The sequence below is a fragment of the Pseudopipra pipra genome, chromosome 12, assembly GCF_036250125.1.
Source record: "Pseudopipra pipra isolate bDixPip1 chromosome 12, bDixPip1.hap1, whole genome shotgun sequence".
Taxonomy (NCBI): domain Eukaryota; kingdom Metazoa; phylum Chordata; class Aves; order Passeriformes; family Pipridae; genus Pseudopipra; species Pseudopipra pipra.
This window is the reverse complement of record NC_087560.1, coordinates 15,160,056-15,172,706: the sequence shown is the minus strand read 5'-3', so window position 1 is coordinate 15,172,706 and position 12,651 is coordinate 15,160,056. Positions and strand designations below refer to the sequence as shown.

Here is a 12,651-nt window from a genome sequence, read left to right as displayed (position 1 = left end):
AGTGGGAAATTCTCTGGTGAGATCTGGGAAATACTTTTTAATGACTGGTTTGTGATGGGAGTGTGGGAGCTATGCCAGAAGATATCCCTCTTATCTCTCCCACCACTGTCCAACTGAGACAGTGGCCACATTCTTGGTGCAGGAGAGAACAGCTGGGGATGGAAATAAAACCTAATTAATTCTGTAAATCCAAATGAGGTTGTCTGGGCGCACATGGAATGCTGTGTCAACATCACACCTTTAATATGTGAGGTCCAGGATTTTAATTAGGAGGAAAGATAATCTTGAAGCAGGCAGTAATTATTTTTCGAATTGGCTACACCAATCACCATAACTATCAACTGAAACATTTTACGGAAAGAGACAGCAATTAAAAGAGAAGAGCAAAGAGCAGTCCTGAAACCCAATTCCTCCATTCTCAGCAGCGTGGACCTCCTTCAGAAGCTGGTGCTGTGTCTGTAAATAAACCCTCAGGGGTGGAAGCAGTTAGAGAGATAGGCGGGAGCCTGAGCGGGATGCGGCTATGAACAGGAACCGTGATGCTGTCAGGGAAAAATTGCCTGAGACAGCTCTTGTTTTGGATCATGATAGTGACAGATGGAAAATGCCATCAGATCTTCAAGGCCATCTTTTGTAAGGAGGCAGCCTAGACACAAGCCCTAGCACCTGCTTGAACTAAGATTTGATGAAGGCCAAGGACAGAGACTTTAAGAAGAGCAGCTCAGAGAGTCTTATCCTAGCTGGTGGGTGGTTCTGGTTGCTCCTCATCTCCTAATCATCAGTTGGAGATTAGAAGTCTCCTAAGCAGAACTGCTGTCAGGTGTCTGACCATTGGTGTACGTCTCCTGTGAGGGGGCTGCTCTGAAGCCATAGGGAAAGCAACTGCTGTATTTGGACCTTAAAGCCCAGTAGGAATCCTTCAAGAGACAACACTCTGACATTGCCCCTAGGAAGCCACTGCTGTCACACAAGACAGGGATGGTGGCAGCCTCCCCACTGCACACCTGGAGCAATGTGCACATCACCTCACTGAGAGCATTCATCCTCTCCCAGCATCACTGAATTTGGGGGGCAAAGCCTGGCCTGGATTTGGGCTGAAACACTGGATGCAAAACTCCTCCATGCAGGCAGCATTTGAGGACCACTAGTGAGGGCAGGATCCTGCTCTGTGCTTACCCATCACCTCCTGACATGCCTGAAAAAACCCTAAAATAATTTGTATCCTCCAGGTAAGGGTTAACCCGCAAGACAAAATGAATAGAAAATCCAGTGCCCTGATGAAATGAATAAAAGACTCAGGTCAATGAAGAAATCAAATTTCAGCAGTATCAGCTGCATTATTTAGTGATACAAATCAGAATAGCTGAAATAATGCAATTTCAGACCCTTTTAAAACAGCTTATTCATAAAAGTGTGATATAAACACAAGCTGTTGTGGAGGTGCTAGTCCTTGACTGGCAGAAGCGTATTATCAGTCTGCCACACACATCCTGCTCCCAGTAATACTCAGGAAAAACCAGACACAGATAATGAGAGCGAGCGCTCCGACCGTGCTCCACACTCACGTTGGTGCAGGTGGGGACAGGACCCGCTGGTGCTGGCAGGGCACAGCACATATCCTGGTGCTGGGTGGATGGAGATGAAGTGCTGGAGTCCAGGGAGCAACTGCTATCCTCTCATCCAGCTCCTCCCAACCCTTTTCTGTCCAGGTATCCAGTCTCCTCTGTCACCAGCACCAAAACAGCCAAGAGCCATGTACAGTGATGAGATGTGTGCTGGACAGGCAGACATGGGCATGTCCTCACCCAGAGTCATGCTAACATTGACTCCAAAAGCTAGATCTGGAGTCAGAGCTGCGCTTTATCCCCAGGCTGGGCAAAGCCCAAACACCAAACCAAGCCTCCCTGTCCAGACTGAATCCCTACTGTGTGGCCTGGTTCTGCTTTTGGTGACTTAGCACAAGCACTCAATGCTGAATCACAGATAAATGACTCTCTTCTCCTCCAGGTCTTGAGCTCTGTGATGGCCTTTCAAACACATATGGTACTCAACATCCATAAGTTAGAACATTTGAAAACAGACAGAAGAGGAGGAAGGCAACTAGGAAGAGAACTACCCTATTCATTTCCCCTTTCCTACCTATGTCAGATTTCTTCTTTTGACACAGAAAAGACTAAAACTTCTTCCCAGTTAAATGGAACAAATTAATGGTCTTGGAATCCCAGTGTAGACACACCAAAGCTTGGGTACAATGTTTTTCAAGTACAGAAGGGGTGAGAATAATTGCTCACACAAGGATTTATTTGTAGGATATCCACTGACCTAACCCACACTTGACTTTATGGAGTGTTCGTAGTTCCCCCCACATCCCACCCCAGTCACACACTTATGAATGGCTGTTTTCTCCCCCTACACCCTTTGGCCACCTTGTTCCATCACCTGAGCACAGGACTGCTGTCCTTAACCTCTCTGTGGAACCAGAGAGGAAGGGCTTTAAGGCACAAGACCACAGGGCAGGACCGATCTTGAGACAGAGGGTTAGGAAAGGTGAGCCGGGAGGGCTGTGAAAAGGAAAAGCAGCAGCTGAGGTCTGATGTGCTAGAGAAAAGTCCGTGGAGGGATGCAAAAGAGTGCAATCAAAGCAACAGGTCAGGAGAATCATCTGCACACGATTGTCCTGTGTGGCTATAAGCAGGCAAAAGCTGTTGGAAAAGATCTGGCATAACTGGAACACAAGGTGAGGAGGGATCAGGGGAGGCTTTCCAACACAGATGGATGGAAAGGCATCTGGCCCTGAAAACTCAGCGAAGGCTTAACCACTGTTTGGGTGTGAGGACCCAGGCAGACACCCAAGGCAAAGATGAATCCACCTTATGCCCTGCCAGGCTGTACTTCTGAGGAGACATGGCAGAATGGCACTATGGACCCTGAGCAGGGTGACCACTGTCCTGAACTGCCACAGCTATTTGGACATTAAACCTAATGGGAGACTAAGCCAAGGAGCTGGAAGGTTTATTGATTTTTAATTTTTTTTTTCTTTCAAGAAGCCCTTAACAAAACATTACAGGATTAGAACTGGTTACTGCCAAGAGACCCTTGTGATGGACACAGTGAGAAATGCTAGACCAGATTAGACAAGGTAAAGTGCAACGTGTCTGTGAATTCTCTGCAAGGAGTGACAAGGCAAACCTCCAGACACAATTATTTTCCCTCTCTTCCTGCATTTCATGTTATTTCTCTAACAAAAGCTGCTTGGCAATAAGGACTATTACAAGGCTTTCTGGAGACACTAACACATGACTTCTAAGGGGCTTGCTTGTTTCCCAGCCAGGCGCCCACCAGAAGAATTGCTCAGGAGACATTTTACAGAATCACTGCAAAACCCTGAAATGCACGGTACCATCCCCGCAAACTGGCTCCCTGCTACCACACAGCTTCCCTCTCCAGCCTGAAGTGTGACTCTGCTTCCTTCTGACCACCTCCACTGAAATGCTGAAGGCTCTGTGCCCTCCTGGTGTGAAGATGGTGAGTTGAACCGTGTAAGAGGAGTCTCTGTCCTATTGCACCGATTATGTGGAAGCAACAACACAAAAAGCTATCAGCAAACATTTAAGGCATCCTCACAGCTAGAAAGGTGATGTCTCAAATGATGCTGTTAAGGACAACAAAACCAAATGCTTTTTACTTATCTCAGCAATGCACACTCTACAAATGCCCCAAATGCACTGAAAATTATAGGAAAAACACTCAGTTGCCACTGAAATGCATTTTGGTTTGAGGGAAAGCAGAGCAGGACAATAAATACTGTGGTTCAAGGAGGATTCAAAGACTCACAAATGTATTTTGCTGGTAGTGAAGGAAGACAAGGCAGAGTTTTTGTAGCCAAATTGAAGATGTAGCCAATTGAAAACAGCCTTTGTAGAAAGTGCTATTCTAAAACGTGTCTTGGTTGAAAGACTTCCCCTATTTTTTTGTGATATCCAAATCAACTCAGGGTAGATTATAAAGGGTAGTTTTATCCAGCAAAAGAGAAGATGGGACGTATCTGCAACTGCAGCCCACTGCAGCACAGATGGGCAAGACAACCCTACTAATACCTGAGAAACTTCCTATATAGCACCAAGAGCATCAGCCACCTCCCTCTTGTGCCCAATTCACTCAATACTGCCTGAATCAGTATTACTGCTCTTAAATCCATCAAAGTCCACACCTGAGGAAGCTGCACGAAGGAAAGGGTTAATGCTGACTCCAGCCTTCCCCCAGAGTCACGCAGCCTTGGGTGACCCCTCTGTGGGTTCCTTAGCCAGGCCACAACACCCTGGTTAGGTGTTAAAGTGCTCCCATCAGTTCTGGCTTTCTGAGGGGGCTGCAGTTTTCATTATATTAATTGCTAATCAGCAGGCATCCTTATTTTCCCACTGATAAGTGTGAGAGCAGGAGGGCAGGTCAGGCAGCAGCTCCCTTGGCTTAGAGGGCAATCCCTGACAAGGATTATCACTGTTTTCTATGGTTCTAATTGAATTAGTACTGCACTAATTCTGTCTCTGTTCTGCCACAACCCACTTTTCTCCATTGCCCCCCCACAGTGACCAGCCCAAGGACAGGATGGAGGTCTTGGCTGTACTTCCAACCCAGACCTTAGAGCCTGTCATCAGCATCATCCAACCATCTGCTGGTACCATAGCTATCCCAGACACCACCAACTCACTCCACTCGCTCACTGGTCTGACTGGTTGCATCCCTCTGAGCCCCAGTAGGTTTTGAGAAGCCCAAACCCAAGTTCCTTGCACGGGACCCCAGTAAAGCCCATGGTTACACTAACAGAAGTTAGTGCAAACAGAAGGCACTACTTGAAGCCAAAGGGAGAGGGAGTGCATTGCTCCATGCACCGAGAGACAGTGCTGAACCCCTGGCCTTCTCCCAAAATCCCTGCACCTCCTCCAGCCAGGCAGGACCTGCTAGCCAGGGGTGGTGGCTCAAACACTGCTCTGTTGGAGCTGCACAGGGATAACCAGCATGTGCAGGGCTGTGACACAGGAGGGCCAGGAAGGTGCCATGAGTTGGAAGATAATCTCAGCAGCTGCGCTTGTGGAGGCATCCTCCTCTCCCATGGGAAAGTGATGCCCAACCCTTGCCAATCCCTCTGCAAAGCTTCCTACGGGAAGTTTCTGGCATTGGGAATGGTTGCCAGCACAGGATTAGTAGCATGTTGATTTAAAGGGCTTATTACAGGAGCTTAATTCTATTTTGACAGATGAAAGTAAGTCAATTACAGCTAGAAATAGCTCAGAATTTGGGTTGTGGGTTTTTTTTTTTCCTTCCTGTCTTCCCTTTCTGTGAGTTGTGGTATCACTTCCTTCCCTTTCTTTACCTCAAAGCCAGTGTTTTCTGTAAGGCTTCCCCAGGCCCTCTCTGGCCTGGGGAAGCCTCTAATACAGGCACTCAGGGCAGATGTGGTTCTTCTTGCTCATTATTGCTGCCTGTGGGGCACCAGAGCCTCCACTTCTTCCAGCCCGCCCAGGCTGCCCTGGAGCACCCCCTTAGGCTTGATCCTGCAGGAAATGACCCCAAAACCTGTCCCCAGCTCACCCCCATCACCAACACACAACCTGAGCTGGGACAGACAACACCCAGCACTGACCAACTGACCAGCAGAGCTCAGGCTCAGAGATGTGGGGGGACAAGTGCTCAAATCAATCAAGGAACAGTAAAGCTGAGGCTTAGAAGTGGGAGCACCAGCTACACAAGGAAATTTCTACCCTGTAAAATCAACAGGGTCTAGTCAGGATCAGAGGACAACTCTGATAAGCCATCTCCAGCAAAAGCCACTGCCTGCCTAGACTCCCTGAACGCCTAAGGGATCATGACTCTCCCTAGAGAAATAAGGCATGGAAGCAAGATCCAACCCCATCCCCAAGTCATTTACATCAAAGTCTCACCTCTAGGGCTCTCTTTCCTTTATAACCTCTCCATCCCCACCACACCTGTGTCTCTTGGACACCACACATGTCCCTCCTGAAGCTGCCGGGATAGAGCAGAAAGACCCCTTCCTTCCCTCCCAGCAAGCCCATTCCCCACCACCTGACACTATTTATCTGATCAGCAGGGCCAGACCATGTCACTCTTCTCCTGTCCAGGCTGGCACAGGACCTGAGGACCTGTGTGAGACTTGCACGTCACTCAAGCACAAGGTGACAAATCTCATTGCTAAGCTCAGTGCACACATGTTTCTCCAAGGAAAGCCCAAAACATAGGCTGGGGAGTAAGGTGACATCCCAAGAAAGCACTGGAAGACTAAGACTTGGTATATTGCTAAAAGCCCTCACGCTCAAAGAACAGAGTAGGAAGCCCCTGTTCTCAAAGTGGTCTCCAGCTCTTATCTAGGGACCATCCACCACCCGTGGAATCCTCCTCATGGTCTGCAGAAAGAAACAACTTGCACTGTTTTCCTCCACCACAAACCCATCCATCGCTCTCCAGCTCAGGAAGCTCAGGAAATCCTGGCTCGGAGCACACCGGAGACGCTCTCACCCTCGGACAGCGTGCAGCAGGCGCAGCGAGGGGTAGGCAGTCCTGACGTTGATGTGGTGCTTCAGGATGAGCTCGTTCACCCACTCCACTCGCTCCTTGCCCCCCTTGGCCATGAACGCCGGGATCCAGAGGATGCTGCCGTTGAGGCTGTGCAGGCGTTGCAGCAGCTTCTCCCTCCAAGTCTCGTTCACCAGGTCCTCGAAGGCCCGTTGGATGACTGAGGGGTTCATGGTCACCAGGTCTGTCTTCATGCCCACGTCCTGTGAGTACTCCTGGACAGGGGCCAGATTGCACCTGTGAGGGGAAACACCAAACAGTCCTTTTAAACCGACTGAGAGAGCGCAGTGACAGGCATGAGGGGTGTGTGATGCCAAAAGCCAGGGCCAGTGACAGATGTGCCCATTCACCCTCGCTTCTGGGAGGAAGAAGAGGGGGAATGAGCTTCTGAAATAAATCAGTAATGATGAGCTGCCTCAGTATCAGGCCACCATTCCTCAGCATGATGGTATGTGCATGCATGTCCCTCTGGGACAATGCTAATAACAGCCATAACTGTGGTGTCTGGTGGGTGGTTTGTACAGATTGGTGGCTCTTCTGGTGCCGTTCAAAAATAACACCAGCCACAAACCTCCTGTCTTTGCTCCCACGGCAGATTTGAAACAAAACAGCCTTTCTCACACAAGGAAAGCACTCGCCTCTCAATTCCAGCCCTGCTGGAGTAACATTATCCCAAGTCCCTTTTCTTCTCCTAGTGAGTCTCTGCGAACAGCAGACCCAGTGGCACCGGTGGTGATACTGACACCAGAGGGAGGGGGATGCCAGGACATGGTCTCCACAGGGTCTGGCTGTCTGGAGGCTGTGACCTACAAAAAATATCTCTTTCTGAACTGTTAATTAGTGCCTCCTCTCAGGCTGTGCACGTGGACACAGGCCACATGCCATGAGCTCCTTTGTCACAACAGGGATGAGGGTTGAGAGCCTGCAGGATAAACTGCCATCAAACCAGGCTCATGATACAGTGGCTTCCTACAGCTCCTTGGGGGGTGGGGATCTGTGGCTAGTAAGCCATGTCCATGCCATGCACATGGCACAGAGCAAATGGCACTGGGAACTAGCTGATGGTGGGATTCAAGTAGATGTTCCCCCAGCATCGTAAAAACTAGAGGGTACCCGTGTGTTTGCACACAGCATGCTCTGCTGTGCTTTCTGACACTTACAGTATCTAACGAGAAGGAATTGCATCCTAACCATCTGCCTCGATAATCAGCCATCATTACTGTTTTCCCTACTTCACAGATGGGGAAACCAAGGAAATGGTTAAAAGAAAATCCAGCTACTGGCACACAGGGCCCTTCCGATCCACTCATCACTGGAGTCAAGTCACTAAAAAGAAACATTGGATCTGTATCCTGGACACAGACCCCATCACTGGTCACTGCCAACCCTGCTGGAAAGGCTGCCTGGATGGAGCAAACCTTCCTCAGGAAGATGCAGGTTCAATTGACGGCTCAGATAACCTACGGTGGGAAGAGCATGTCCATGCCAAACCTGCACTAGCACATGGCTGGGGAGAAGCCACTTGCATCCAGTCCTTGCATCCAGAGAAGCTTTTCTCCTGCCACTTTGCTGCCTGATGTGAAAGCAGCTCCTCTAACTTTGCCAGAACGGCAATAAGCAGTTTTTCCCTTTGCTCACTCAGGTTACACTTAACGATAATGCTCCATCCCCTGTGGATAGACTGGAGCTGCCAGACACCAGGCAGGCTGGAGCAGCCAGGTTTGAGTGGGGGGCAGAGGTGACATTATCCTCGTTCCCACGTCATGCTGGCACTGCCTCTGTGAGCTACTGATGGATTGTGCTGTCTTCATAATAGACTCACCAGAAAACAAATGTCTGCATGTACATAAATCATCAGTGGACTCCTACAGCCCCTCAGCTAACAGCTGTGCAGGGGTGTTGGGGATGGGAGGGCAGGAGCTCCTCCTCTCCACTTCAAAAACCTCCAGCAGTGACTTCGCTGTGTCCCAGTGGGGCTCTGGAAGTGTTCTGCAGGTCCCTGGGACAGTGTGGGGACATCTGTGCTGGGGATGGAGCAGTCACAGGGGAGTGTCAGACCTGGGCATGCACAAGTGTGGTGTCAGGGCATTGTGTGGTGCTCGAGGGCCGGAGTGATATGGGGGAGAACTGAGCTTGTGAGAGTCCAGGACAGGGTTCGCAAGAAGGCAACCAAGTGGGAGAAGAGGAGGGAGCACCCAGAACTGGGGGTGCTGGGGTGACTAGTGCCCTGGGGGGGGCTAATGGTGCACCATGAGAAGACACAGGGTGCATTTGCAAGAACACTGAGGGAGCACCTGGAGATGGGTGGAAGAGTTTGCAGCAGGATGTTTGCATCGGTGAACTTCACACGTGCACGTGGGGCTGCAAGGTTGTGCTGCCTCACACCAGCAGGACTGCGGCCCCTTCCACTGCTCTGGACCCGCTGGAGCCCCCACAGCTGCACTGATGCTCAGGGACAGGTCCCTACCTTATGACAAAGCTGTGCGCGTCGATCTCGGGGCCGCAGCCGCTGCTGAGCAGGACCCCCGAGTTGCCCACGATGGCACAGGTGGGGAACTGCTTGCCCTTGAGGGGAGAGGTGCGGGGCAGCAGCTCGTACAGGTTCTGAGAGACGTTCATGGTGCTGTCCCTGTCAAAGACATAGTGGATGATGTCCCCCGGCTTCAGTGTCCCCTTCAGCACTGAAATGTCCTTCTCCGCATCCAGGAACTTCAAGATCTGTTTCCTGAGGATGGGGAAGAAAACAAGCCCATCAGGTGAGGTACAGAGATAACCTGGGTCATACATAAGATGAGCTCTTGCCTCCTGGCTGCCCTCGCTCTCTGGCCAGTCCATCTGACAGATGCTCAGCAGCTTACAAACGGGTATCTCCACCCTTACCACCCATCTCTGCTTGGGGCAGGTGAGCATGGTCAGCTCACCATTAGTCAGGGGCTCCCTGAGTTGACCCTGGGAAGGGGCTCTCTTTCTTCCCCGTGTGACCCATGGCCTGCACACACTAATTCCACTTGGCCTGAAAAACAAGGGGCTCAAGTGCTCCTTGTTCTGTCGCTGCCAGGCCAGCTGGTTCAGCTGGGAATTCATTTCCAAGCGATCACTTACAGATATGAAGCCCAGCTCAGCAGGAGATAAGTCTTTTTATTTCTTCCTCGACTTCTTTAGATGATATACAGAGGCAATTTGCCAGCTTGCACTGGAGAAGACCAAATCTGTCTCTTGTCCTATAGGTAATTACAGTACCTGATCTTCAAAGAGAGTGTCTGGTTGTGTCTCCATTTGGATGAGGCTGGTTTAATGTTGTGCTTAATGCTTTCATTACTTCTGTCAACAGCAGCTGGAGACGAAGAGTCATTTATTACTACTTCAGCTCTAGAGAAAAAAAAGTCAGGGAAGGGGAGAGAGGAAGGATCTGTTAGCATCCCAATGGCACTTCTAATCACTGTCTTCTGGCTCTGGCTGCTGGAATTCAAACTTCTTCAGAAAAGCAAAATTGTAGTTATTAGCTAAACAAGAACTGAAAGCCAGTTTGTATGCCGCTACACTCAAACAGACAGACACAAATCCTTAAATACCTGCTTGCTTCCACGAACACAGACTGACAGCCAGACACAGTTCTACAGAAAACACACTCTTACACATTGAGCTGCAGAAAGGTGTGCACAAAAACCCACACACAGGCTCTGCAAAGACAGGCTGGCAGATGGACACTTACAGACAAGACACCCCAGGCAGCCCCCAGAATTCACTAAGAATTCTCCTAGCCAAGGCTGCTGCCCTGTTGCCTCTTGGAATCCCGTGAGGATCCCAAAGTGGAGCCAGCTCAGCTCCTGGAGAGGATAAAAATCCTCGTCACAGAGGTGCAACCCTCACTCCACCCAAAGGAGAAATTAATTCAGCTGAGCTGCTGGGTGCTGCTTGTGAGACTGGGCTGTGAGCATCTTGCACCAATCAGGGGCAGCCTGGCTTGCTGGAAACTTCTTCCCTGGCTAGAATTGAGCACGAGGATTTCAGCACCCGTATCGCTTGTTCCAGACCAAGAAATGAGCAACAGCCAGATGCTGGAGATGATCACTGGGAGAACCCAGCTTTTAATCCCTGCTCTAAGAAGCAAATCAGCCCCAGCACTTCAGTGCTTTTTAAATCAAATGGCATGAATTGAAGGAGTCTCCAAATATTTGGTTCCAGCCAGCTGCCCTCCAAAAACAATAGCCAAGCATCTCATCAGGAAGCTGTGCGTGTATCTGCAGCCCTGAAAAAGCCTTCACACAACAGAGCACTCTGAAAAATACACAGCCAAAGTACTCACTATCAGCTAAAAGGAATCTCTCTGGTGCAAAGGGCTTTTTCCAGCTGGGAAATGGTTTGTAAATAAATGCATTTATAAAAAGCATGTAAACCCCAAGGAGGGAGCAGAGTGAAAGATGAAGCAGAGCTGGCGGCTCAGGCTCATGGACAACATCCAGCTCCTGAGAACATATCTCCAGCACAGGGAAAGTGCTCCCTGGGACACACTGTGGCTCACACAGTATAATGTTTCAGAAAGGCAAGGAAATGTGTTTATAAATGCTAGCTGCCAGTGTCCTGGTGTGTGTTTGTACAGTACCTCTCTAGAGGTTGCCAGTCTGTTGGATTTGTTTGCATCTTGCATTTTGCCATATCACCTGTGTCTTGCAGAGCTTACTTAGAAGGTGTCAAAAATCGTAACGAAAGTAGGGTAAAGAAATCTTGGGAATAACTACAATATTTTTGTTTTTGTCCATTTTCTGTGTTTTGATCATGGGTGGTGACATCATCACAGAATGATATCACTCTTTCTCACATGGTGTCACTAAGCTTTTCAACTGTGCCACTTGGTAACGCTGGGCTGACACAGGGAATCACTGTAAAAATAACAGAGGGAGACACTGAATGAGGCTGTGATGCCACAGAATGACTCTGCAATGGAGTCATGTGCATTGCGATAAAACTGAATGGAGTTCTGATCTCAAACACAGTGATCTCTCTTCTATTAGCACCTAAAACTATGGAAATAGCAACTCTATCACTGACTTATTTTCACAATAAGTAACTCTTTCTCATTCTCTCAATCACCGGAACTTGCAGATCCTTGGTTATTTGCAAATGATTATTGCACTGAGCTGGGAGAAGGAGGGGGAGAAACGATTAAGAAAATGCAAAGCAGAAGTGAAAAGAAACAGATACATTTGCTAAATCAGAACAGCACTATCCAGCGAAGAGGAGAAGCAGATTAATAGCTGCCTTACAGCAAAAACAAATGAACACAAAATCTAATTTACAAACCTATTAGATTTGCTATGTAAGCTGTTCACAGCTGATCTGATTGTACCTCTGCCTCCAGAACTCCTGCAAGACAAAGGAAATGCATTATTTATAAATCCAACTTCTCTTTGCCAAGCATTGTTCAACAGTCAAGAGATCCTGCTCTGAAGGGCTGCGAGTGGAGAGATTGCCACGCCACTTGAGTCCCACCCCATCCAGAAGGGAGATGTCCTGATGCCTCTGAAGGGCTTTTCATCCACCATCACTGCTGCCCTACTGTGACTGTAAAATGATTCTGGCTAAAAATCTCTGAGCCAGCCCAATTAATAATACCTGCGTGATCTAACCAGCCATCAAAGACATCTGGTCTCTGCTGCCAAAGCAGCGTGCAGCCCATAGTTGTGTTAAATACATCTCTGCTTCTCTTTACGAGTCACGTGTTAGCAGTGCACAGAGAAGGTCTCCTTCAGCTCCAGGATGCCCAGGGACTTTCCCTGTCCTTTTCAGGCAGGCACTGAGCTGAATGATCGGGACAGGATTCCCACCATTGTGTTTATGTAGGCTTTTAGTTGAGACTGTCCAATATCTCTGTTTTACCCAGATTGAATCACCAGCCTCCTGGTGACTTGTGGAGACCTCATCTTCACAGTGCACCTTCTCTCAACTTCCAGTGACCCAAGACCCCATGCCAGCCCCCTCCAATCCCACGAGTGCCCTGAAGCCTCTTGTTCCCACTTTTAGTGTAACCTGGCTGAAGCTATGAGGCCAACTCACCACAGTCAT

General features: G+C 49.1%; 1 protein-coding gene across 1 annotated transcript in view; it reads right to left on the bottom strand.

Moving 5' to 3' along the window:
• Positions 1–12,651, bottom strand: part of ST8SIA2 (ST8 alpha-N-acetyl-neuraminide alpha-2,8-sialyltransferase 2) — a 29,716-nt gene that overhangs the window by 3,003 nt on the left and 14,062 nt on the right. Inside the window, exons 2-5 of the mRNA XM_064669055.1 lie at positions 11,890–11,952; positions 9,829–9,957; positions 9,056–9,313; positions 6,532–6,825 (exon numbers count right to left, since the gene is read on the bottom strand). Of these exons, the coding sequence (XP_064525125.1) occupies positions 6,532–6,825; positions 9,056–9,313; positions 9,829–9,957; positions 11,890–11,952 (744 nt within the window). The remainder of the gene's footprint in view (positions 1–6,531; positions 6,826–9,055; positions 9,314–9,828; positions 9,958–11,889; positions 11,953–12,651) is intronic.